The 26,010-nt window shown below is 51.5% G+C and overlaps 1 protein-coding gene across 1 annotated transcript in view; it reads left to right on the top strand.

The window, feature by feature from the left end:
* Positions 1-428: 428 nt before the first annotated feature.
* Positions 429-26,010, top strand: part of ZCCHC24 (zinc finger CCHC-type containing 24) — a 62,371-nt gene continuing 36,789 nt past the window's right edge. Inside the window, exons 1-2 of the mRNA XM_033130524.1 lie at positions 429-841; positions 13,114-13,314. Of these exons, the coding sequence (XP_032986415.1) occupies positions 596-841; positions 13,114-13,314 (447 nt within the window). The 5' untranslated portion in view covers positions 429-595. The remainder of the gene's footprint in view (positions 842-13,113; positions 13,315-26,010) is intronic.

Below are 26,010 nucleotides of genomic sequence, written 5' to 3'. Positions count from 1 at the left end.
AAGAGAGCGGCGAGCAGAGCAAGCCGAGCCTGGTCAGGCCGGGGCTGCACTGAGCTTCCGCAGGCTCGCAAAGCAGGGCTGGCGGCGCGGGGGGCGGGGTGGGGTCTGGAGGGGGGCCGCCCAGGGGCGGGCAGCTCCGAACTACATATGTAGATGAGCCCATTTCCCCGCTCGCCCCGCTCCCGCTACTTCATATTCAATAAAGCAGCCAATGGAGGGCGATGGGGGTGCCAGAAGGGGCGCGGACTCGGTGGGCCCCACCCCGGGAGCGGCCGCCGAAGGGGTCAGCACTGAGGCAGATAGCGGATCGCGGGGCGGGGCGGGGCGGGCGGCGCGAAGAGGGCGGGCCCAAAAGTTTCCTGCCCAACTTTCGCTGCCTCCGTCCTCCGCCCGCGCGCGCTGCGGCTGCAGTCTGGGGGAGGCGGCGGCGGCGGCGGCGGCGGCTGCGGGCGGTTCGCGGAGCGCAAGGCGCGGGGCGATTGCCGTCGGGGCACGGGCGGCAGGCAGTGGGCGCAGGCTCCCCGGTGCCCGCCCCTCCGCTGGAGGGGGGGGTGCGAGCGGGCTGCCGGGGAGGGGCCGGCACTGCCGCCGCAAAATGAGCCTGCTGTCGGCCATCGACACGAGCGCCGCCTCGGTGTACCAGCCAGCCCAGCTGCTCAACTGGGTCTACCTGTCGCTGCAGGACACGCACCAGGCGAGCGCTTTCGATGCCTTCCGGCCAGAGCCGCCCGCCGGCGCCGCGCCTCCAGAGCTGGCCTTCGGCAAGGGCCGCCCGGAGCAGCTGGGCTCGCCCCTGCACTCCAGCTATCTCAACAGCTTCTTCCAGCTGCAGCGCGGAGAGGTGGGTGCCCCCACGCGCCCCCGCCCTCCGTCGACCGCGCTGGGCCTTTTCCTATCTGTCCCGCTCTTCCTGGCCTGGCCTGGCCCGGCTCGGTATTACCCGGCCCTTCTTGGCTTGGCTCGTCTCAGCTCTGCCAAACTCGCCGCCCGAAGTCCCCGGGGCGCCCGGAGCACGTCACCTCCCGGCTGATCCCAGCCGGGATCAGGCTCGGGCGGGGCCCTCCCGCCCCCTCTCCCAGCCCCGGGCTCCCTGCTCGAAGGGGTCTGGGGGGCCCGGCTGGGCTGGGGGCTGCGGATTCTCTCTAGACAGCGGGGGCGCGGCCAGGGCGGAGAGCCCCTTCCAAGTGTCCTTCCCACGCCCAATCCCATCCCCCTCTTGGCACCCCGCTGGCTGGGACCGACAGTGCAGAATCTGCTCCGAGCTCCTCTGGAGGGGCCTAAAATCTTTTCTTCTCCGACCTCGGTGGTTTCCGACCCGAAGGGCACCCTGGAGAGCAGTGACTCGCCCAGAGGGTTTTTCTGCTGTTCGCACACAAGGACCCCCAGATACATCCTCCAGCTGCTCTCCCTCCCCCCAGCCACATAGGAAGTGGTTTTTGAGGGCTTGACCCCATAGACTGCGCTGTCCCCCGCCCTCCCAGCCTGGAAGGAAATGAAAGGGAAATCCTCTGGAGCTGTTGGGAGGGGGGCTAGTCGGGGGAGAGGTTCCAGCTGCCCACTGCCTTCTCCTGAAACCTGCGCCGGCTTCTTGCAAAGTCTCCTGTTGGGTGGATTCAGTTACAAAGTCGAAGGGGCAGTGCATCTTCTGCAGCTAGATAAACACACGGAGTGCCAGGACCCACCAGCCCCTTTTGAGGGGTCTTCAGAGCCTTCCTGGCTGTCACTCCTCTCTCCCTTCAGCTGGACTCCTCTTCCTCCCCCAGTCCCACTTACTCCTGCCTCGTTTGTGAACTGCAGACACCCTTCTGTGGCCTTCCTTCACTCACTTTCCTTTTGGCAGCACTCTCTGCAAAAGTTCAGGGGGAAGGAGTGGGGGAGAGGACACATACGAGGGTCATTTTGCTGCCAGACTTGGGCATGCCCGTTACTTTTAGGAGAGTTAGAGGCCTGATGATTTGGGGGAGAAGGCCTGTGTAGGCACCAGTGTGCTGGGGATGAAGGGGGAGACAGAGGGTCATCCTTTCTGGCCCCGTCATGTTTTCAAATCTGCCTTTATTGATGAGGAAGGATATGGACATGTGAGATGTTGGCCTCAGGGCGAGCGGTGGGCGAACACCCGGCGCGGTGAGAGAAGGACTGGTCGACTTGTATTGGGCTGGTTGGGCACAGTTGAAGGAGAGGAGTGTGGGGAGGCAGCCTTTGGTGCCAGGTGAAAGAATTTGTATGCCAGAGCTCTTTGTAAACTGTAAAGCACTCTCTCCAAACGAGGAATTGTTCTTGGCTGGGAATCTTTCTTGTAAGAGACTTTGCCGCCTCTTCAGGGAACTGGCTTTGGGGACCAGTGACTTTGGGGCACAGTTTGTGGGGTGTTTCTTCAGTGCATGGGTCTTTTCATTTGTTTGTTCTCTTACATTTGTTGAGCTCTGTACGGGCCCCTGGGGATTCAATCACAGGTTCATGGGGGCCCAGATTAGAAGACCGACAGGGCCGTACAGTGAATGGTGGGTGATTTCTTGGGGGTCCTGTGGAAACCCTAAGTAAAGAGGGTGACCATGACCCACAGGTCAAGTGGGGTCCCTAATCAGCCCCTACTCACCTCCCTTGGCTCCCACCCTGTGGTGGTCTTGTTTCCCACATGTGGGTCTTTGCTGAGAGGGCCTGGGAGTTTTGGGCCATTAAGAGTCCCCTGTGGAAGGAGGATGTTATGCCTCTTGGAAATTTCTGGCATCCAGGATCTCAGCTGCAGCTCAGTGAGACCTGCTTCCTGTTACTTCACTGCTGCTTACCTTAGTTTCTCCATGAAGAGTCACATTCCTTCACTGGGGCCAGTGTAGAAGGAGCTGGTGAAGGTTCTCTACAGCCGTGGTGGAAAAAAAGTCTCTCGTGACCTGACTTAGGGGGAACCCCCCTGTCTCTGGGCCGCAGTTTACCCATCTGTTAAATGTAGTCTCTGCTGTCCCCCTAGGTGGTGTGTATGGGATTTGAGAGCTGTACAAACAGGAGAGGATGTGCCTACAGACAGCCTGGGGTAGCAGAGGTAACAGGGACTTCTGTGCTCACAGGCCAGTGGCTTCCTTGGAGGGGTTGGAGGGCTGTGCTTGCAGACTTCCAGAAGACTCTCTTTGGCTTCAGGCTCACTCACTCTCACCCCCCCACCCGCTTCACCTCCTAAGCCCTCTTGGAGCCTCAGCTGTGCTCCTGGGGACAGGCCTTTCCTGCATCTAGGACTTAGCCAGTGACCTAATGTGGCTCCAAAATAGCAACTGGCTGAGAAGGCAAGAAAAAATACCCCCTACCTGAATGCCATCAAGGGGCTAGTTGGAGAGGAAGCAAGTTGGTGTGGGCCGGAGGGGACTCTACGAAGGGACCCAGGGACCCAGGAGCATCGCCATTCTGTGTGAGGCCTGGCAGGCCCTGTGGCACTGCCTGCGGATGTGACTTGCATGCTGACCGCTGACCACGGCCTGTCTGCGCCAGTCCCTGTGCCAAGAGCCCACCCCCTCCTGCACCACCCCCAGGCTGCTCCCACCACAATAGCAAAACACCATGAATGCAGCTGGGATTTGGGCGGTGGGGGGCGGGGGTTGTTGAGGACATGGGGGTAATAGAAGCCCATTGTGCCCCTGGAACCTCAGCTCTGGATGCTGAAGATAAGCCAAGGGTTCTGAGTGGAACACTGGCCCTGGAAGCAGAGAGAGAGATGGCAGAGTTCATGTACAAGTGCAGGAGGTGATGTGGATGCTTGTGGGGGCTTGTGGGGGCTCCTCGGCTTCTCAGCTTGTGGTAAGGGTGCCAGGCCAAAGTGGCACGGACACTTTGTGTAGTTTTTGTAAAGGCCTCTGGGTCTAGAAACTGGGCCCTGTGAACCCTGTTTAAATCCCTGATCTGTGGCAACAACTGTATGTCTTTGGAGAGAGATTCCTGAGGCCCTTCCTTGGCGGAGCACCATCTCTCTCTCCAGGTACCTAAGGAAAGCTGTTCTCAGAGGGCGTGGGGGCTGGGACGCATGGAGTCTGCCCTGCCAAGAATTTAAATTCACACAAGTATGCATACTATGGGACTCCTCTTCCATAAAAGTAGTTAACACCTTGTTGAGCATTAGCTCTTGTGCCCCACAGAGGGCTGCCCAGAGCCCCTCTGGAGTAGTCCCTGTGCCCCCTCAGGGGGAGATATGGCTGTCCCACTTCAGGTCAGATGCTTAGGGCAGCCATTTTCTTTCCCTCTTCCTCCAGGGACCGATATGACTCGAAGATGTGGCCTTACAGTCAAATGATGCCTTATGCAGGTTGGGGGAAGGGCTTTGGGGTCAAGTGCATTCGGAAAACATAGAATACTGTCCTTCCCTTGGAGACACACAGGAGCTCTAGCCCAGCAAAGGCTCTGGGAACAAAACCTGTTAACCGTTCTTTAATCCAACACTTTCCATACCTATTTTACCAGAGCACATTTTTGGCACAGAACACCTGCCAGTGTTCTTCCGAACATCCCCAAGCCCAGAAAACACTCCACTGAGGCAGACCTCTTCCTTGTTGGATAGTTCCAACCCTTAGGAGGCTCTTCCTGGATCTGTGAAGCCGGGTACCCTCCCCAGGTCCCGGCACTGTCTGCTGCAGCACTGAAGATCCTTCCTCTTTACTGCTCTGGCCTTTATTAACCTGGGAGGTTTGAGAACTGCAGCAAAGGTGTCACCAGCTTAATAGAGAGGCTTCACAATTCTGCACAGATGGGGCTCTTAGAGCCCTTAGAGGAATGACTGTGGGGTCCTGCTTTAAAGGGGCCCCAGGTCTTGACAGTCTTCTGAAGGTTTTGATGTGTCCCCTGTGTCCTCCACAGATATAGGTGAGTCAAGGGTCCACCTGAGCAGTGTGGATGTGTAGAAAAAAGCCACTTACCTATGTGAAGATGGGAGTTTGCCTCACTGGAGCGAAGAGGGGGCTTCAGGAGCTGAACGTTGTTCCCATCAGCCTTCGTGGTTTGTGTGGGGTGGTGGGTGGCAGCCCCAGGTCCTGGGCGGAGTGGCTGTTCCAGCCTAGCCAAGAACTTGGGAGGATGTTCAAATCCATTTGGCCACCCCTGGGAAGCTGAGCTGTGACTCAGGCAAGGAGGACCATCATTCGAGGGCCTGACCCTCCCTCCATCGTCTTCAGTTAACTGAGTAGGCCTAGCCTCAGAGGGGAGACCACACCTCAGGGACCTTCTGAGTCAGGTGGGAGGGAGGAAAGCAGCAGCAGTAATAATTGCTAAATAGCTGCAGCAGAGGGCCAGGTGTCGTCAGCACCGAGAGGAGGGCCCTGCGGAGAAGGTCCTTTACTCTTAATGGTGCTTTAATCTTGGCATCTCTTTCTTCATAGCTTCCATTTTACAGAGGAGAAAACAGAGGCCCGACAAGTCACCCAGAGATCCAGGGGCACAGCTGGATGTAGAACTCTTCCGTATTCCAACTGCAGTTGTCTCTGGTTCGTCCTGCTGGTCTCCAGCTTGGCTCTCTCCTGGGTCATGCTGGCCGAAACCAGGGGCACTCTGTCACGCCTCAGTGCCCCTGAGGTTTTGTCCCTGATCCCAGCCTTTTGCGGAGTGGTAGTATTACTTATGAGTGTGGGTTTCTGTCATGCCCCTGCTCCACTCCCCAGAAACCCCGCTTGGGGCTCCATGGGACGTGAGTCCAAGGAAGGCCTGGCTTGGGAGAGGCAGAGGAGATGGATCTGAGCACGTCCTAGTACTTTTGTCTCAGCCTGTGTGCAGCATCCCATTGTCTGCATGGGGAAACTAAGGCTCTTCAAGAGGAGGATGAAATAGTGAATCAGTGGCAGAACCAGGGCTCCCGCCTAAGTCTCAGGACGCTTGATCTGCTGTGCGTGTGTGTGCGCGCATGTGTGTGTGGTGGTGGTGTATAATTTTCTGCGCTCTGGCCATACTGGTCTATTTGAGGTTTCTGAAAACACTGGGTGGTTCTAATCCGCAAAGCTTTTGCACTTGCTATTGCTTCTACCTAAAATGTTCTTCCCTGCCCTTGTACAACTGACAGACGCCAAATTTCTTCTTTATGGCACAGGTGGATGCCCCTTCTCTGAGAGACTTTACATGGCTGCTATGGGGAGCACACCTCCCTCCAGCTTCTTTGTCTCTCCAGCTTCTGTACGTGACGGAAGAGTTGTACATGCCCCGGGTCAAGCGTGTCTTAACAATTGGTCTTGCCATGAACTGTGCACTATATGTGTCTGTCTTGATAGCACTGTTGTCAGCACTCTGAGAGTAGGAATTTTGTCTTTTCCCACTTTGCAGTCTTGGCATCCAATGCTTAGTCAGTGCCTGGGACATAGTAGGTGCTCAGTTAACGTTTACTAGGTGGATGGGAAGAAGGTTGACTAGAATTGAACCCTCTCCTCTCGACTTATGACTACGTGAATGCTCTCCTCAGTCCCTGAGCCTCTTGTTTTATCTCAGAAAGAATGTTTACGGATTGCTTGATTACTTGGAAAGAGGTGACTTGGGAGATAGTGAGACCTTGTCCGTCGTGGTGTCCCAGTAGAAGCTTAGGTGTGCTACTGGTTCTTGACCTTCTTTGGTTATGGACCTCTTTGAGAATCTGAAGATAGCTAGAGTTCCTCACCTCACTGCAATGCGCAGACCACAACATACGTGCATATGCACACACATATTTACATATGATTTTAAGGGGATCATGGCGCCCCCATGTCAACAAAGGATCCCATACCAAGGCCCGCTGGTATAGAGGCTGCAAGCCTCAGTGGTACCCCAGACTGAGTAAATATTAAGGTCCCTTCTAGTCCTCAGATTCTGATTCATGCTTTCTGCTTTAATTCAATGAACACATTCTTAATGAATGTGTTCTTAATGAATTAAAGAAGTCTTAATGTCTTTAAATTTATTAAATAAAGTCATTAAATAAAGTCTTAATGAATTAAAGAAGTGAGAGGCAGCCTGGTCCTCAGTGCTTATGCTATAGCTGGGCAGAGGGCATATATGGCTGTGAAACCTGAGGTAAGTGGTGACCTGGGCAGGAGCAGGAGGAACTAAGTGAGGAGGGTCTCCCCTGTGTCTTCTCTGCCTCGTCCTGCTGTCACTACTCCTCTGGAGCTCCTGATCCTTTCCCTGTTTCTCTCTCCCTGTTCCCCCTACCAGAAAGAACGTGGACTGCTTGTTTAAATTGGAATCTCTTACTGAGCCCTCCCTGTGTGTGTGGAATTGTGTTTTGCACATCCTGGGTGCATGGGCCTCCAGGAGGCAATGGTGCCCTTGAGGGTCCTGGGTGAAGGTGCCAGCCCTGCCACTTTCCTGACGGGTCAGCTTTGGATCATGGAAACAGGAGCACAGCTGGGGTCTGACTGTGGCGAGGAAAATCCTTCTCCCAGTGGCTTCATTTTCCCATTGGCCGTCTCCTTTCCTCGACAACCTCCTCTCCCCAGCCCAGCCCACATCCACCTCTGCTTGTGTGTATAGGGTGCTTGTGTATGTTTGACTCTGAGGCTCGAGCCCCAGGAGACCCTAGCAGTAGAAGGGCAGAGCCTCTCGAAGAAAGGGTGAAGTCATTTGGGAGATGAAGGTTTCTTGTCCCAAAGAGAGGAGTGTGGGTGTGTATGTGTGTGCATGTGTACATGCATGTGTCTGTGCATAGTCGGGTGCAGGGGTGGCTTTTGTGGATAAGAAAGCAGTTTTGCAGCTGATGAAGGAACCCCCACAGAGCTGGGGACTAGGATCAGAGAGTTCTCCCTCCAGGCCCATCTCAGCCTGGGGGGCAGGACTCATCATTTGCTTCTGCCAGGTCTCCTCGGAAGGTGTCCTCCTCATTGGCTCGCCCACTTCCATGTCCTTCCCTGCGGTGCTGCTCGTGTGTCTGCCTGCGTCCCTGCCTCTCTGCTCTGCCCTGGTCTCCTCTCCCTCTAGGCTTCTCAGAAGCTTCTGCCCACCTGCCCTAATTCTGGCCCGCCTCCCTCCCATTGTGTCCTCTTATTGTCCTGGTGGGAAAGAAGAGGAGCACAGCTTGGCAGGTTCAGTCAGCCTTGGAAATCTCTGCCTCTGTACCTCAAATCCCTTAGCAGAATGATCACCCCAGGGCCCGAACCCCTCATGTAGCCCAGAGAAGCTGGTGCCTCATCTTGCCAGCACTGAGGGGCTTGGCAATATTATGTCACAAGGCTTCTGTGCCAAGAAGTGTGGTTCACACCTGGTGTTTTCCTCTAGCTCCCCTTCCTAGAGGGGAAGCCAAGCCTTGGAGGCAATGTGGTGGCTGAAATATAACAGGCCAATAGATGTAGGTGAGTATGAATATCCTCTCAGCCACACGCTGGCTGTGTGACCTTGAGCAAGTTACTCAGCCTCTCTGTGCCTCAGTTTCCAGTTCTATGAAATAGGGCCAATAATGCCAATCCAAATAGTATTCTTGCCAGGTATAAGAGGACTAAGAAGGAGAAAGGATCCCTTCAAGTATATGACACAGTAGGATCATAATAAACATTAGTGTCTTCCCATCTAACTTTTCCCCAACCGCGAAGCCAGAACCTTGGAGAAATTCCAGCAATGGATAGAAATCTGACACTCTGTCCCCCAGATGTGGCTTGAGGATCCCATACTTCCTGCTAGCTGTTTGGGTCACTGACCCAGGGAGGAAGGACAGGTGGTCTCTTCCCCCAGGCTAATGATTTGAGCCTTTGACCCACCATATAAGTGGGCTGCCCTCAACCAGTGTCCAGAGCAGCTTAATCTGGGGTGAGAGCACCCTCCGACTTAGTCCACAGAACCTTGGAGACCCCAACCTAAATCCTTCAAAGTGTTAGGGCATCCGTTCCCGTTTCTGTCAAGTGGGGCTCCCAGGCCCCCCCACCTGTTGCAGGTCTACGGAGCTGCAGAACAGTCTGGGCTGTGGGGTGACAGGGCTGCAGAACCTTTGCCTTCGGGGATATCCAGCCTTGTGGAGACATAAGGGGGCATCACTGTGCAAAAACGTTAGAGAGAGGCTTCAGAGCTCCTTCAGGCGAGGGCAGGGGAGTCACAGGGTGACCCCCACCCCCAACTACAGCACTGAGGGACAGGGCTATGGCAGGAAGGTCCAGGAGGCCCCTGGCGGAGGCTGGGGCTCTGGCCAGTGGGCCCTCAGGAGCACCTGAATCTGTACTTTTCACACTTTTCCTGTGGAGCCTGAGTAAGAGGAAGGGGTGGGTTCACGGCTCCAGCTCTAGTGTTAGAACCAGATCAGGAGCCAGGTCTTGGAGGTTTGGATAGAACAGATAGGGCCTCCCGGGGTGGACAGCAAGTGCAGAACTGGCGGGAGAAAAGCAGTTGTTCTGTGGGACGCCGTGAGGAGCAGGTCGGCGGTGCAGAGTTAGGGGCTGGCTGATGAAGGGAGCTCCTGCCTGGCCTTGCCCTCCAGTTACAGATGGCAGGACCTGGAACAGATGGTATCTTCTGCATGCTGGGCTCTGGGGGTGTTGTTCAATGCCTGGGTGTTGGACCTTAAGAAAGTAGGACCGCAGAGATCATCAAGTTTGCCCTTTCTCCTTGCTCTATTTTATATTTTACATGTGGTAAACCCAAGAGATGAGGCCCCAGCTCAGCAGCTGGAGGGGAGGAAGCTCGGTGTGTCCTGGCCTCGGCTCTGTGCAGTCCCCACAGGCTGTGGAAATAGCTGAGAGGCCGACTCACCTTTCACCTCCATGGCCTGAGCTCCTCGGACTTCTTTGGATAGGAAACAGCTTGCTGCCCCACCCACCCTTTGCACTCCCGGCAAGCAGGACTCCTGGCCCTTAGGCCTGGCTGTGTGCCCTGGTCTGTGCCCCTGGGCCTCTCTGGGTCTCAGTTTCTCCATCTGTGAGAGTGAGGTTATATCAGCTGACCACTCTCTGTTTTTTCAGCTCTAAGGTAGTGTCATCTTGAATTGGGGCTGAAGCGGCCATGAGGGACAGGTCGGAGGGCCCTGGAGGTGGGAGCTCTGGCCATACCTCTCTGAATGGGAGCTGCCTGAGTGACAGAGGCAAAGCTGTGACCCTCGTGAGGTGTTGAGCTTTGGCTGTCGGAGGCCTCTGGCTGCCCAGGGATACCTGCTGGGCCGCCCGTGGGCAGGGGAGAGTGGCCGCAAGAGCGGGGGAGAGGTTTTTCAGTGTATAATTAGTGCACTTTTTGGCACCCACCAAACTTCCCCTTCCTCTTGACAATTTGCTGCCAAAACAGTCCTGATTCCTGTGGACTTGCTTAAATCTTATCCAGAAAAGAAAAAGGAAAGAAAAGGGGGAAAAAAGAGGGTTGTTATTTGTGAAATTGCATTTCCCAGCCATGAGGGTGAGTCACACATTTGGAGCTTCAAGTTTCGTGTTTGGATGAACTTTTCTCTAGGAGACTAGGGCCATGCTGTCCTCCCTCAGGCCAGTTGGGGTGGGGAGAGGCTAGAGTCCAGCCAAGGAGAGACCCTGACTGCTGGAAAGTCCAGGTGCTCCCAAGGCCTGGTGCTGGGCTGGTTGTATCTGAACTGCCTGGGGGAGCTTTAAAAATGAAGATTCTGGCTGGGGGAGGGGGAGTTAGTGTTTAATGGGGACAGAACTTCAGCTTGGGATGATGACAAAGAGTTCTGGAGATAGGTGGTGGTGATGGTCGCATAGCATTGTGAATGTATTCGACACTATTGAACTGTAGACTTAAAAATCGTTAAAATGGTAGATTTTCTATGGGGTATATTTTACCATAATAAAAAGGGCAGATTCCAGGTCCTCAGTGCCAGGTGGCTGCTTTGGTAGGTCTGAGGTGGGGCCTAGGAAACTGTGTTTGTTCAAAAGATTCCCAGGTCACTCAATACAAGTTGGAACATACTTGTCCAATCTGTCCGATGGGGACAGTGACTCAGGGTTGTGAGCATCAGCTACCTGAATACGTACAAAGTTTCCAGGGCCTGGGATGTGGTAAATGCTCAGTTATCACCATCTAAACCCATTTCCATTGGAACCCTCCCATACCCCTTCAGCTTGTCTAGTGTTGGCGCACACACCTCCAGGGATGGCGGACCCTCTGCCTCTCAGGACGGGCAACACTATCTTGGGCCAACTGAGGGCTAGAGAGTCTCAGTGAATGTGGGTTTGTGTCAGAAATACAGAATCTCAGGCCTTCCCCAGCACCGCATTTTCATAAGACACCCCCACCCCTGCCCCATGATTCATATACACCAGTGATCTTGGCCACCCACAACCTCTGGATGAGCGAAGCCCACCCTGGACCCTGGCTAGTGGGAGCTGACCGACTGCTGGCTGTTGTCCAGTGGCCCTGTCTACCCCTCAGTATGCAGTAAGCAGCGGCCCTTGGCATGGGGAGATCCCAGCAGAAGGTGAGGCCCTACACCCAGGGGCTCTGGACAGGATGAGGGGCAAACAGGCAGCTAAGGATCTGGTTGGTCCTCAGGGATGTGTCCGTGGCCCACCAAGTCAGCAGCCCCTTGTGCCCTCCCCAGCTGTGTCTTCCACAGGTCCTAGATTTCACAGTAGCACTGGGCAGACATGGCCATTATGAACCTTTGAGTGCCGTGCTCAGTTGCTGGAGGCTGACTGTGTGTTGGGCCTGGGCTGCCCTGGACATGCTGTCTGTGTCTTTCTGACCAGATCCCAGGCTCCATCCAAACCTACATGAGAGGGAACAGGGGTCCAGAGAGGGAAAGGGCTGGCCCAGAGTCACATAGTAGGGTGTTCAGGGAGCCAGGAAGAGTGGGGGCAGCCAGATGGCGAGGGCTGTATCCTCTAGAAGGGCAGTTCCAGACCCCCAGAGATGGAACAAGGAGGGAGGCTGAGGTACACATGTGAGGGGTGGAAATCTGTCCTGGTTGCCCAGGGCGGGGGAGGGGGGCGCTGCCTGATCCCCTGGGGCCAGCTCTTAGCTCACCTCCATTCCCTGCTCACACTGAGGGGATGCAAAAAGGACTGTCACCTTTGGCCCCTGCCTGCCCCATCTTTGTCAGGGAGCCTGAGGCAACTTCCTCTCAGGGGCTCTCCTTCCCCATCAGCCTGGGGACTCCCAAGAACAAGGCCATGTCTCTGCATGAGACACATGGCTCCCCGGCTCCCTGAGGCCCTGTAGTTCAGTCCTAGAGTTCTTGGTCACCTGAGCTGGGGCTAGGGGCTGCCCAAGCCCTATGCCCAGGTTTGTCATTGACCCTCCTGAGGAAGCTGCCTCTTTCCAGCCTTGGCCTTGCCCCAGGAAAGGGGGCCCATGGCCTCACCGCAGGCCCCACCTTCACTAAATTCCAGTGTGCCTGGCCGCCTGGAGCCCGTGACTCCTATAAATAGAGGCTGTATACACCAGGAGGGGGCCTGGGCCGCGTCTGCTTTGAAGCTAGGCAGACATCTGGTTCCTGTCAACTGAAGGTGGGAGAGGTGAGAGAGGTGGGAGAGGTGGGCCACTTCCTCCCTGAGCTCCCAGAGAGCTGGCTGGGCTGGGCGGAGGGCTCTCTGGGCACGGTCGGCACAGGCCTCATACCACAGGAGACCAGGCAAAGAGCTGAATTTCAGTCTGCTCTTCTGTGCAATGGAAGCGATGCTGGAATCTGATGTTCCTCTTCCTTACAAATTGGGGAAACTGAGTCAGCTCAGAGCTAAGTGACTTGTCTGAGGTCACTCCACTGTAAGTGGCACTCCACTACACGCAGCAGGTTGCTTTCTACTATACCTTCTCACCTCCTGGAGGATGTAAAGAAGAACCAATGATAATAGTAATTACCGTTATCGTCACCACGATCACCGCCATTTACTGAGTAGTTCTTAAGTGCCAAGCAGGTGATACGTGCTATACATTTGTGACCTCATGTCAGTCTTAGAGAAACCCTAGGAGGCAGTTATTTCTGCTTTCCAGATGGGACCACTGAGGCCCAGAGTGGTTAACTGACTTGCTCATGAACACACAAGTACAGTTAGAAGTTGAACTCAAGCTCTTGGAGGCAGAGCCCATGGGTAACTGAAGGGTCATTATGAATTCACTGTGTGTGTGTGTGTGTGTGTGTGTGTGTATGTGTGTGTGTGCGTGCACGCGTGTGCACCCATGGAAATTTCTCCAAGGTCATGGATGCAAATGACCTTGAAGTGTGTCCAGGGCTTCGAGAGCCTTCACAGCCTCTGTCCCCCGCAGGCACTGAGCAGCAGCGTGTACAAGAGCGCCTCGCCCTATGGCTCCCTCAACAACATTGCTGATGGCCTCAGCTCCCTCACCGAGCACTTCTCTGACCTGACCCTCACCGCTGAGACCCGGAAGCCCAGCAAGAGGCCCCCGCCCAACTACCTGTGCCACCTGTGCTTCAACAAGGGACACTACATCAAGGACTGCCCCCAGGTAAGGCAGCCTGGCCCAGGCGGGGCTTGCAGGGTCTCTACTGACCTGGGAACCGGCTTCTGTGGGTAGAAGCAGCCTCCCCAAGGCCCCTTCCATGAGCAACTGGCCCCGTGGCCCTCTGGTCTCCACTGTTTTGTCCCCTCTGTTATTTCTGAGGCAAGGCTGGCTGATGTGGATGGGACAGAGGCCCAGCTTGGGCCTGCACTAGGTAGGCAGCAATCTGGGTGGGGGACCCCAAAATGAGCTTGTGGGGTTCCAAGTCCCCACCAGTCTTGTGGACAGGGTGGGTCCTGTTACGGTGGAGCGGGATGGGGGCCAGCAGCCTCCTCACAGCTCTCCTGAGACCCTGTCTCCTCATACTCACAGGGAAGGAATGCAGGCCCTGGGCCAGGAATCCAGATGTGCGCCCCCTCCTCCAGACCCTACCTCTGCCTCCTCTGCAGCAGGCTTCCTCCTCAGCCTGCTGCCTATGAGGGAGGAGGGGCGCTTGCCCCGACTTTGTGCCCCCGTGCTGGGTCTGGGTAAAGGTGCTGTGGGGCTGGGGTGGGAAGGGGACCAGGAGATCGAAGGTGTGGGGTGTAGCCCCAGCTCTCACCCAACGCTTTGCCGTGACAGGGCAGGGCTACTGGGGCAGACCCCACTCACAAGATGACCCCTGGCTCTCTGACAGACATGGCTTTGGAATCCTGGGGAGAGAGCGTAACAGTTGTTTTAAATATGGTATGAAATTATCGGTGATTTTTTTCCCCTATTATGTTTTCATATTTTCCAATGTTTTTATGATGTGGTACTACTTTTATTTTATATATGTAATGGAAATGGAATCCTGGAAACTCAGAAAATCCGTGTAGTCTCACCCTCCAGATGTTGGAAGCTGAGGGCATGGCTGGGTGGGGCTGGGTCCCTCCAGGACCAGCAGGAGGCCGAGATGTGCTTCTTGCTCACCACTCCCCTCACAAATGGCCATGCCATGCTTTATCCTTGCCACTTAAAGTACAGCCAGGCACAGCCACATCAGCATTCCTGGGAGCTTGTCAGAAACACAGAATCTCAGGCCTTCCCCAGCACCGCATTTTCATAAGACACCCCCACCCCTGCCCCATGATTCATATACACCAGTGATCTTGGCCACCCACAACCTCTGGACGAGCGAGGCCCACCCTGGACCCTGGCTAGTGGGAGCTGACCGACTGCTGGCTGTTGTCCAGTGGCCCTGTCTACCCCTCAGTATGCAGTAAGCAGCGGCCCTTGGCATGGGGAGATCCCAGCAGAAGGTGAGGCCCTACACCCAGGGGCTCTGGACAGGATGAGGGGCAAACAGGCAGCTAAGGATCTGGTTGGTCCTCAGGGACGTGTCCGTGGCCCACCAAATCAGCAGCCCCTTGTGCCCTTCCCAGCTGTGTCTCCAGCACGGGGGCTCTCTGCTCTCGGTCATTCATAGCAGCACCTCAAAAACTCACCCCTTCCCTCTCCTGCCTGCAGCCTGTGAAGTGGGCACAGCAGGACTTAGCCCCAGTCAAGGAGGGGATACACTGTGCTAAGTGCTCTGCAAGCATTCTTTCATTCAGTGCTCACAACTACCCAATGCGTAAAGTGCTCTCCTTAGCCTCATGTTATGTGATGCTTTGGGTGCGTCAAAAACTCACACAAGATCATTGAACTGGTCAGTGGAGGAGGTGGGATTTTAACCCCTGCAGGCAGGTGACACGCAGACACCAACAGGGCCTCTCAGGGCTCCAAGGAGGTGAGGAGTCTGTTCATCATGGTGGGCTGGCAGCCTGGGAGAGCTTCCCGGAGCGGGGCTTGAGTGGGGCTGGCAGGTTGATGGGAGAAGGGCTGCAGTGCTTCCCTGGCTTGGCATGACTGGTATCCAGAGGCAATGGCTGGTGAGCCAGAGGCAGAGGGATGTGAAGGGGTGTGTGAGTGTGTGTTTGTAAGTGTGTGAGCACTCACTGCCCTCTCTCCAGACAAGGCCAGAGCTTTTCTAATGTGGCAGCGAGGGTCCCTGGCCTCAGTGCCTCTTGCTTTCCAGCTCAGGGCTAACCCTTGTTCTTCCTTTTAGTGAACAGTGCTCAACGATTGTGTGCAGGGCTCTTAACTCTGACAAAAATGGGAGTAACAGCCCTATTTGACAGAAGAAGAAACAGAGTCTGCGAGGGCTTGGACATCAGTGCTCTTTGTCTCCCTGAGCATCCATGCCCCTCCGCGTGACACCTCCATGGCGTGTGGAGCCTCAGTTTCCCCCTTGAACTGGTAGAGGCCCTCTTCCGGCCCCATCTCAAGCCTGATTCTATCTGGGGTTCCAAGGATCTTCTTCACAGAACAGAAGGTGGGAGGGCAGAGGCTTGCCCCGTCAGTTTCGTCATCTGTAGAATGAAGCTAATGAGGACACGAAGTCATGGGATTGTTGTGGGGGTTCAGTGAAATGCATGGAAAGTGCTTAGCACACAGTACCTGGTGCACAGTGGGTGCTCAATAACTGTTGGCTAGCGTTATTTTTGGGTCTCTCTTGCGTCTCTCTTGGGTCACAATGGGGCGTGCACCCAGCCAGCAAGGTACTAGATATTTTCGCAGGCTGGCATGTACTTGGGTGCTCCCCACCTCTCACCTGTCCATAAGCTCGGGCAGTGCTGGGCTAGATTCATCTCTGTGCCCCTCACTGTCTGACCCCCAGGCCAAAAGACCACACATAGCAGGTGCTCCGTGCAAGTCTTCTTGAAAGAAAGCACAGGTGAACAAGGCTTTTATAAGCCACGGAATCCTTTGTTTCAAATGAAATACTATAAAGAGCTCAGCAGATATATTTAAAAGCTTGTTTTGGTAACAGCTTTGATGAGATACAATTCACATGCCACGTAATTCACCTATTTAAAGTGTACAGTTTAATGATTTTTAGTACATTCACAGACAAGGTGCCAGATATTTTGGTAACTATCACCACAGCTAGTTAGAGAACATTTTTGTCACCTCAAAAAGAAACCTTATGCCCGTTAGCTGTCACTGCCTGATCCCCCAGTCACTACCAACCATGCATCTACTTTCTGTCTCTATAGATTTGCCTATTCTGGATACTTCATATAAATAGAATTATATACTATGTGGTCTTTTGTTACTAGATTCTTTTGCTTAGCATATTGTTTTCAAGGTTCATCCATGTAGTAGCAGTTATCAGTTCCATGATTTAGGAAGTGTTCCATCCTGTTCTATTTTCTGGAAGAGTTTGGGAAGAATTAATATTAATTCTTCTTTAGATGTTTGGTAGATTCATCTGTGAAGCCATCTGAGCTTGGGCTTTCTTTTGTGGGTAGATTTTTTATTATTATTACTCATTGAAACTCTTATTATAGGTCTATTTAGATTTTCTGTTTCTTCTTGAGTCAGTTTCTGTAGTGTGTGTCTTTCCAGGAATTTGTCCATTTCATCTACATTGTCTAGTTTATTGGTATACAGTTGTTTATAATATTCTATTATAATCCTTTTAATCACTGTAAGGTTGGTATAATTTCCCCCCTTTCATTTCTGATTCTTGTAATTTGAGTTTTCTCTCTTTTTTCCCCCTGGTCAGTCTAGCTAAAGTTTTGTCAATTTTGCTGAACTTTTCAGAAGAACCAACTTTGTTTTAGTTAATTTCTTCTATTTCATTACTTTCCACTCTAGTCTTTTCACAAATTGTGGCAAAGTATAGGTATACAACATAAAATTTACCATCCTAACTCTTTTTAAGTGTGCAGTTCGGTGGCGTTAAGCACATTCACATTGTGCCACCATCACCACCATCCATCTGTAGAACTTTTTTTTTATCTCGCAAAACTGCAACTCTGTACTCATTAAACAATAACTCCCTTTCTTTCCTTCCCTCAGCCCCTGGCAACCACCATTCTACTTTCTGCCTCTATGAATTTCACTACTCTAGGAACCTCAAATAAGTGGAATCATACAGTATTTGTCCTTTTGTAACTGCCTTATTTCACTTAGCATAATGTCCCCAAGGTTCATTCATGTTGTAGCACGTGACAGGATTTCCTTCCTTTTTTAAAAAAGAGTGAATACTATTCCTGTGTGTGTGTGTGTGTCCACATTTTGTTTACCCATTTATTCATCAGTGGACAACTGGATTGCTTCCACCTTTAGCTATTGTGAATAATGCTGCATGAGCATGGGTGTACAAATATTTCTTTGAGTCCTCGCTTTCAAGTCTTTTCACTCTAATCTTTATTATTTCCTTCCTTCAGCTTGCTTTGAGTTTAGTTTTCTCTTCTTTTTCTAGTTTCTTGAGGTGGAAGGTTAGAGTACTGGTTTTACATCTTCCTTTTTAAATGTACAGCACATCCTTAAATAACATCATTTCATCCACATTGCTCATTATAACATTGATGAGATGCCATTGGAACTTAATTCCTGTTTATATCAATTTGCCTATGGTAAAATTGGTTTCATTATATGTTGTTTCACTTAAAATTGTAGAACCTATCAATGACGTTAAGTGAGGACTTATTGCAGATGTTTACAACTATACATTTTCCTCTGAGCTGCATCCCACAAGTTTTGGTATGTATGTTGTATCTTCATTTTCATTAATCATAGGGTATTTTCTGATTTCCCTTATGATTTTTTTTCCTTGACCCACTGGTTATTTAAGAGTGTGCTGTTTAATATCCACATATTTGTGAGTTTCTCAAATATCTTTTTGTAATTGTTTCTAGTATTCTATTTTGGTCACAGAACATGCTTTGTATTATTTCAATGCTTCTAACTTTGTTGTAGTTTGCTTCATAGCCTAGCATTTGGGCTATACTGGAGAATGGTTCATATACTGAAGAATGTAATCTGCTGTTGTTGGATAGAATGTTCTGTAGATGTCTGTTAGGTCCAGTCAGTTTATCATGTTGCTCACGTCTTCTGTCTCCTTGTTGATGTCCTGCCTAGTTCTTCTATCCATCACTGTAAGTAGAGGTATTAAAATCTCTATTATTGTTTACTTGGCTTCTTTTTCTTCAATTCTGTCAGTTGTTGCTGCATGTATTTTGGTGCTCTGTTATTAGCTACATCTATGTTTATATTTCCCTGATTGATCCTTTTATCATTATAAAATGTCCCTCTTTGTCTCTAGTAACATTTTTTTTTGGTTTGTTTTACAGTCTATTTTGTCTGATATTAGTGTAGCCAGCTTTTTTATGGTTGCTATTTACATGACAGATCTTTTCCATCCTTTTATTTTCAATCTATTCAACTCTTTGAATCTGTCTCCTGTAGATAGCATACACGTGGATCTTGGTTTACTTTTTATCCATTCTGACAATCCTTGCCTTTTGTTTGGATTGTTTAATCCATTCACATTATTGATAATGCTATTGTTAATTCTATATTGATACATGCTATTATTGATATAGTTGGATTTAGGTCTGTCACTTTATTTTTTATTTTCTAAATTACTCATGTTTTTTTCTGTTCTTCTATTCCTCCTTTACTGTTTCCTTTTGCATAAATTATAATTTTTAATATAACGTTTTAATCTCTTTAATGATTTTTTTCACTATTTTTTAAAGCTACTTTCTTAATGGTTGCTCTGGGGCTTATTTTATAAAATCTTAACTTAGCAGAATCTGCTTCAGATTTATACTAACTAAACTCCAGTGAGATGTAGGAATATTACTCCTATATAGCTTTAGTCTCTTTTCCTGTTTTTATAGCATTATTATTATACATAGTACATCTATATGTGTTCTAAAGTCAGCAATACTGGTTACAGCTATTACTTTATATAATTGTATGTGTTTTAAAGTAGCTGAAAGAAGAAAGGAAAGCAATTATATGTCTATAGCTTTCGTCAGATTAGTCTTATTTCCCATTTATTGTTCTCTTCATTTGTTGCTATGGATTCAAGTTACCACCTGGAATCGTTTCCTTAGCTCAAGAGAGATTTGCTCCTACCTACCTCCTTTGTGCTGTTATTGGCAAAAATATATTATGTTTCTATATAAGACAAACAGTATAATTATATGCATACTGTTTTATGCAGTTGCTTTTTAAATAAGCTAAGAGACGAAAGGAAAATAAATATTCATTTATACTGCCTTTTACAATAACATAATCACCTTATCCGTGCTCCTTGTTTTTTGTGTGTGTATTTGCATTACTTTTTGTGGTTACTTGCTTTCAGCCCGAGGAACGTCCTTTAGTGTTTTTGAAAGGTTGGTGTGCTAGCAATGAATTCTTTATTTTTGTTCATCTGGGAATGTCTTTAGCTCACTTTCATTTTTAAAAGGTAGCTTTGCTGGGTATAGAATTCTTGGCTGACAGGCTTTTTTTTTTTTCTTTGAGCACATTGACTATGTGCCCTTTGGCCTCCATTGTGTCTGATGAGAAGCCGGTTGTTAATATTACTGGAATTCCATTGCAATTGATGTGTCATTTTTATTTTGCTGCTCTCAAGATTTTCTCCTTGTTTTAGCTTTCAGCAGTTTTACGATGATGTGTCCGTTTGTAAGTATTTTCCTATTTATCCTACTTGGAGTCTCTTGAGCTGCTTGGATGTGTTGATCAAAGGTTTTCATCAGATTTGGGAAATTTTCAGCCATTATTTCTTCAAATATTATTTCATTATTTCTTTAACTATTTTTTCTGCTCTCTTCTCCTCTCCTGTGGAATGATTTTTTAAATGGTCGAAGTGCTTTTAAACTCTTAAATGATTTAAGAGAGTGGAATGTGCAAAACCCTAAGTCAGCCCTGCTTAGCTCCTGAAACTGCCCATGCCATCCCCCAGCTCTGAGGAAGGCAGCAGTGAAAGTGGGGGCAAAACATTCACTGCCAGTGCCCAGGTGGTGGGACACAGGAACCAGGGGTGGAAACCCGTTCTTTTCCAACATTAAGGGTAGGATAGAGGAGTCCAGAGCTCAACTCATCACACTGATGGGGCTTCTCGCAGGTCCCTGGGGCAGTGTGAGGGGGATTGGGCTGTGCAGGAAGACTAGGAGATCCTGAAGCGGAGATGGAAGGTGCTGGAGCCCAGTTTCCAATTTTGTCAAAGGGCAGCCTCTGTTTATGGGGTGAGGCTGTGCCTGGACTGAGTCCATCTCCATTAATGTCAGCACTGGCTAGGGAGCCAAGAATATCTACTATTCAGTTTTTGAAAAACCTGCCTCTACTGCTGTCACCACACTGTGTCAGGCCTCTAGTTCAAGGGCAGTAGTAATATTAACAACAATAATAATAGTTTCTAAGCATTGAGTTTACTACTAAGCTTAGCATGTGATATTCATTAGCTCATTTAATTCTGTCAAAAACTCTATCAGTCAATTGATAAAGTTTGATAAAGATGATGATAAAACTGAGGCCCAGAGAAGTTAAGTGGACTTGCCTAAAGTCACAGGGCTAGTGAACATCAAAGTTGGAATTAGAACTTGGATCTTCCTGATTCCAGAGTCCATGTTTTTCAAATTAGGTTCTACTATCTGCCTTAGCATCCAGACTTTGATCTCAGAAAGTCAGTTGTTTTTGTTTTGTTTTGTTTTTGTTTGTTTTTAAAGATGGGTTTCTGGAAGTAAAGAGGGGCAAGCACAATGTGGGCCAAAGGCCATATCAGGCCTCGTCTGGCCAAGTCTGTGTGTCCAGTAAATTCCACCACTGGTCCAGCCCCAAGGGGTCGGCTGTCCTAGTTGAGTCAAGGAGGCCAGGGGTGGGTTGGGGCCGCCAGCTCTGGTAGCTGCAGAAATCCCAGATGGCTGTAGGAGAATCTTGGTTGCTATCTGTTGGGCCTACCTGGAGCGTCACCTGGGCATCTCATCTTGGCCTCTGTACATCGTTGGGGCCAGACCATGAAGACCTGAGCAGTAGCGTCTTGCTCTGAGCCAGCTGCACTTGCCTGCATGAGTGTGTGTGTTTGTGGGGGCTTGGCTCAGTGTCACATCTGTGCTCAGGACACATAGTTTGTCTAGGACGGAGCCAGACCTAAGACTCACTGCCATGACCCAACTCTTGCTGTGCTCCTACTGTGTACCAGGCCTTTGCTAGATAAGACTCTACCCCTGTCCTCAGTGGGATAGACAGAAACACTGTTGGCTGCTCAGGGTGATCAGGGCGATATTTGAGGTTTGCAGTGAGGGACCAGCTCTACCTGGGCTTCATGGGAGGCCTCAGGGAAGAGGAGTCTGAGCTTGGGGTGGGGAAGGCTTCCAAGCAAGTGTGGATGTAACAGGAGTATGCTTTCCGAGAATCGCCGGCCCTTGGCAACAGCTGGCACTCTGGGTGCCTGAGGGGAGGAGTGGGAGGTGTGGCCGCAGCAGGTGGTGAAGGGCCTGTGTGCCAGGCTGTACAAACTTGGACTTTATCTGGAGGGCAGGGAGAAGCCATCCAAAGGTTTTAGGTGACATGCTTGGATTGGCGTTTTGAAAGATCACACTGGTGGCAGGTTGGAGGCCGGGCTGGAGGAGGCAAGATTGCAGACGAAACCAGGCCAGGAACGTGGATAGATGATAAGACCAGATACAGGGCAAGGGTGAGCAAAGGTGGGAAGCGAGGGGACAAATTCTGGACACTATGAGAATGTAGCTTCTGTGGGACTGGTGAGCAGGCAGCTGAAGGGGAGAGGGATAAGGTGTCAAGGAGGGCTACCAACTTTCTGAGGTGGTCACCTGGGCAAGTGGGGTGCCACTAACTGGGATACAAATATGCTTGCCTGAAATTATAAGCTCTCTTTCATTTATTCATTCAGCAAATAGTTACTGAACACCTACTATGTGCCAAGTGCATTGTAGGCATTTGAGGATGCCACAGTGAACCAGCCAGGAAAGGTCCCAACTCTCTTGGGGCTTACCTTCTAGTTGGTGAAGTCAGACAGTAAGCACAAAGCAATAAGAAAAGGAGGTATCAGCTAGCAAGAACCACTCTGCAGGCTATGAGTGTTTTGATAGAGAACACCAGGCCAACTTCTCCAGGAGAAACAGCAGGTCTGTGATTCTTTTAGGGGCCCACAAAAATGTTTTCCTTTTTACTTATTTTAAAGCCAGAAGGAAAAAATGAATATAATAATAATGAATAGATAATAATGAACCCAGCCTGGATAATATTTGTCTTTATACCAATGCAGTCATAAAATATCATTTTTAACAACTTTTTAGGGAAGAAGGGGCCCACAAGAGGTGTACTGTGACTCTGAAGAGTATCTGCGAGCTGCTTTAGATTGGATGGCCACTGTGGGCCTCTCTGATGATAGGGTGTGAAAACTCCCGATATCATCCTCCCTCTAAAGCTTAGACAGGGTTCAGGGTCCATGTGTGAATACTATGGACCCTAATGTTAGTGAAGGGACAGCTTGTTGAGATCAAAGGGAACAACTTCAAATTTATAACACACAGACCAGAGTTGAAGTTCCAGTTCTACTATTTACCTGCTGTGCAACCTTGGACAAGTCACTTAACCTTTCTGAGCTACCTTTCCTCATCTCCAAAATGTATCTGTGATTTGGGGTCAATGCAGGGCTCCCTGCCCTCATGGCACACTCAGCACCTTTGTTGGACTGGAGACTGGGGTGCGGATGGGGCCAGTACATCCAGGACCTGGCGTCCTGTCCCTAAGCCCTCTGTCCACTCCCATGGTGGTCAGGCCCAGCCACACCCAGCCTGGCAGCCACCCATCAGGCACTGAGCTGAGAGCAGAAATTCTATGAGCCCTCAGCCTCCACCACTCCCAAGACATTCTTAATAGGGCTGGTTACTCCTTTGAGGGAGGTCTGAGGGGTGTTGTCACCTGTGACTCCATGTCCAGCTGAGGATGGGGCTCTGTGAGGGGCTTGGGCTCTGAGGGGTCTGGGGAGGGCCTGAGCACAGGGGAGCTGCCATTCCTGAGTCAGCATGCCCAGGGCTGCTAATGAAATCCAGATGTCAGACAGAAAACAATCATCACCCCCACCCATCTGGCAGCTCAAGTTTCTTGGAGATTGCAAAAGAAGAAGAAAAATAGAGCAGAGAGAGAATCGAATCCTAGAACAGCTGAAACCTTAGAGGCAGGATGTAAATAGTTTCAGGGTCCTGCCGGGGGGAGGAGCAGGAGGCAAGGGGAAAGCAGAGCCTGGACCAGGCCCTCTTCTCTCCGACACTGGTTATGGCAGCCACTGGACCTCAGTCCTTGCACCTCTCCCTAGGTCAGAGCAAGAGTCCCTGTGGGGTGTCCTAAGACGGCAGGGAAGGCCAAGGCCACCAGCCTATGTCTGACCCCTGCCTGGGGTTTCTAACCCCCCCTTCTGGTGCTGACCTCACTGCAGGCCTGGGTTTCCTCTGGGACTGGAGTGGCTGGAGCCTGGGCAGGGGATGGGCTGAAGGGGACTGAGGGTACACAGGACTTCCCCTGCAGAATCTCGGGCCCAGGACCGTTGCTTAGCTCAGACACATCAATATACCAGTGGGAAAGCAGGTTTTCTCATAGCACAAGGCCAGGCATACACGTTATGAAAGAGCAATAAAGGGAGGGAGGGAAGGATGTGGGGGAAGGATGGGAGGGAAGGAGGGAGGGAGGAAAGGGGAAGAGAAGAAGGAAGAAAGCGATGGAGGGAGGACAAACGTCATGGTATGATTCCATTGAGGAGTGTTGGGCCCAGGGTTGGTGGCCTGCACATGTGCATGGCAGGCGTCATTGCCAGGGCTCCCTCGGGAACCTGCGGCAGGCTCACTGGCCGAGGGGCCCAGGCTGCGATGTGCCAGTGCTTGGCACAGAACCTGAAATGTCGTGAGTGCTCAGAGAACGTTACCTGAGATGGGTGTCGCTGGGGATGGTGTGGTGACTGCTGATGTTGGGGAAACCCCCAGACCAAGTGTTATGACCTCTTCTGAGGCCCTCTCCTGTGGCATGGTGGTTCCAAGCATGGCCCCTGAAGGCAGCCCTCTTGGGGTTCACCCGGCTTTGCCTCGGACCAGCTGGGGACCTTTGGGAAAATTCGATGTCTCTAGGCCTCAGTTTCCTCTTCTATAAGTTGAAGGTAATAAAAACCTATCTCATGGGAAGTTGTGAGGATAAGTGAGTTGGTTTATCAGAAGTGCTGAACAGAGAGCTTGGTACCTCATACACACCCTAAGTGTTAGCTGCTGTAACTGTGTTAACGACTATCGTTATTATTATTCTGCCTCAGCTTGGCTGGTTTGAGAAGTTCCAGAGGTCTGAGAAAGTGCTTCAAGGTGGTGGGGGTCATCAGAGGGGGCTCTAGTCCTCCCATCTGACCCTCACCCTATAGGGATGGGCGACTGGGAGGCTGTGTGACAAGGCGGTGCTTCCTCAGGAGCCTTTGGATGGGGACATAGGCAGCCTCTGATGACTGGGTCACCCAGGTTGGCTTGAGGGGCGAGAAGGCGGGGACTGAGCCAGAGGCTCTGCCCAGCCCAGGGTGAGTGCTCCGGGAGGGGCGTGATAGGGCATGGCTAGAAGGTACCAGTGCCACCTGTGGGCTGTCAGCTCCCCTCTGGCCAGGCAGAGGGATGGATCGCCAAATGGTCACCCTGGCACAGACAAGTGGAAGCAGCTGCAGGGGGGATGGAGGGGTGGGGCACAGGGCATGGGGGCTCGTGGGGCAGCAACTTGTACATCCTTCCTGCTGTCTCAGGCTGGCAGGAAAGAGTCCCAGAGGGCCAGTTTCACATCCTCAGCTGTCAGTTCTCCTTTTAAATGGACCACAGATGGTGATTTAGGGCCCTCATCTCCCCATATTTACTGGAGCCCCTAGGAATCTCACCGTATCAGTCCTTCTCAATCCTCTGCCCCTGGGCCCTGAGGGACAGGGATGTTGGCAAAGCCTAGGAGCCAGGACCCAGCCCTGTGTCTTTGAGCACCTGCAGGTTTCCGTGGATGGAGAGCTGAAGTAGAGCAATTGCATTCTTGGGCTGAATAGCTGCTTGGTGTCACCTCCTCCTGGCAGCCTTCTTTGATTGCACCTGTCCTTCAAGCGCAAAAGGATTGCCCTCCTCTGAATGCTGGAAGGACCCCTTTCACTCACTCACTCAACACCCCCTGCCCATGGTCTCCTGTAGGCCATACTCTTGACCTGAACCTCTTATATGGCTTGTTTTGCCTTGGAGGAGCTCAGGGCAGTCTTCGGGCCCCGTGGAAAGTTCTGGCTGGGTCATGGCTTGCTCCCCTCAACCTCAGTGAGGATGTGATAGTGCAGAGCAGCCAAGTCTCACTGAGCTGGACTCAGACCTCACTTCTGCCATGTCCCAGCTGTGGGACCGGTTGCACAATGTCACCCAGGCATCTGAAATGGGCTCACCCCCTTGTGGGATGTTTGTGGGAAATGTGTGGGCAAAGCGGCGATACAGTGCTTGGCGTTCCACAGCGTCCAGTAAGTGCAGCTCTTGGTAGTGTACTTGTCAGGTTGCTGGGCCTCCCCAAACCTCAGCTCCCTCATTTGTAAGGCGAGGCTCCGGAGCTTGGCTTTGCGGGCTTGGTATGAGGTAGTGCGATGCACGGGGATGACGCCTCCTCTTTCCTTTTCCCTGCCCTCCCCCAGCCGGGCTGCTCACCCCCACACACAGGTGCACACATGCACCGACATGTGCACACATGCACCTGAGGCTCTTCAGCCTCCACGCCTTTGCTCAGGCCATCTCCCAAGCCTTCAGTGCCTTTCCCTAATTGCTTCCCTCCTTAGCCCCCGTCAGTGCTCAGCTTGAACCCCTCGCTCCCTCAGGATCCCGTCCTCAGCCACCCCAGGCC

The sequence above is a fragment of the Rhinolophus ferrumequinum genome, chromosome 16, assembly GCF_004115265.2.
Source record: "Rhinolophus ferrumequinum isolate MPI-CBG mRhiFer1 chromosome 16, mRhiFer1_v1.p, whole genome shotgun sequence".
Lineage (NCBI taxonomy): Eukaryota > Metazoa > Chordata > Mammalia > Chiroptera > Rhinolophidae > Rhinolophus > Rhinolophus ferrumequinum.
This window is presented reverse-complemented; position numbering and strand designations above follow the sequence as displayed.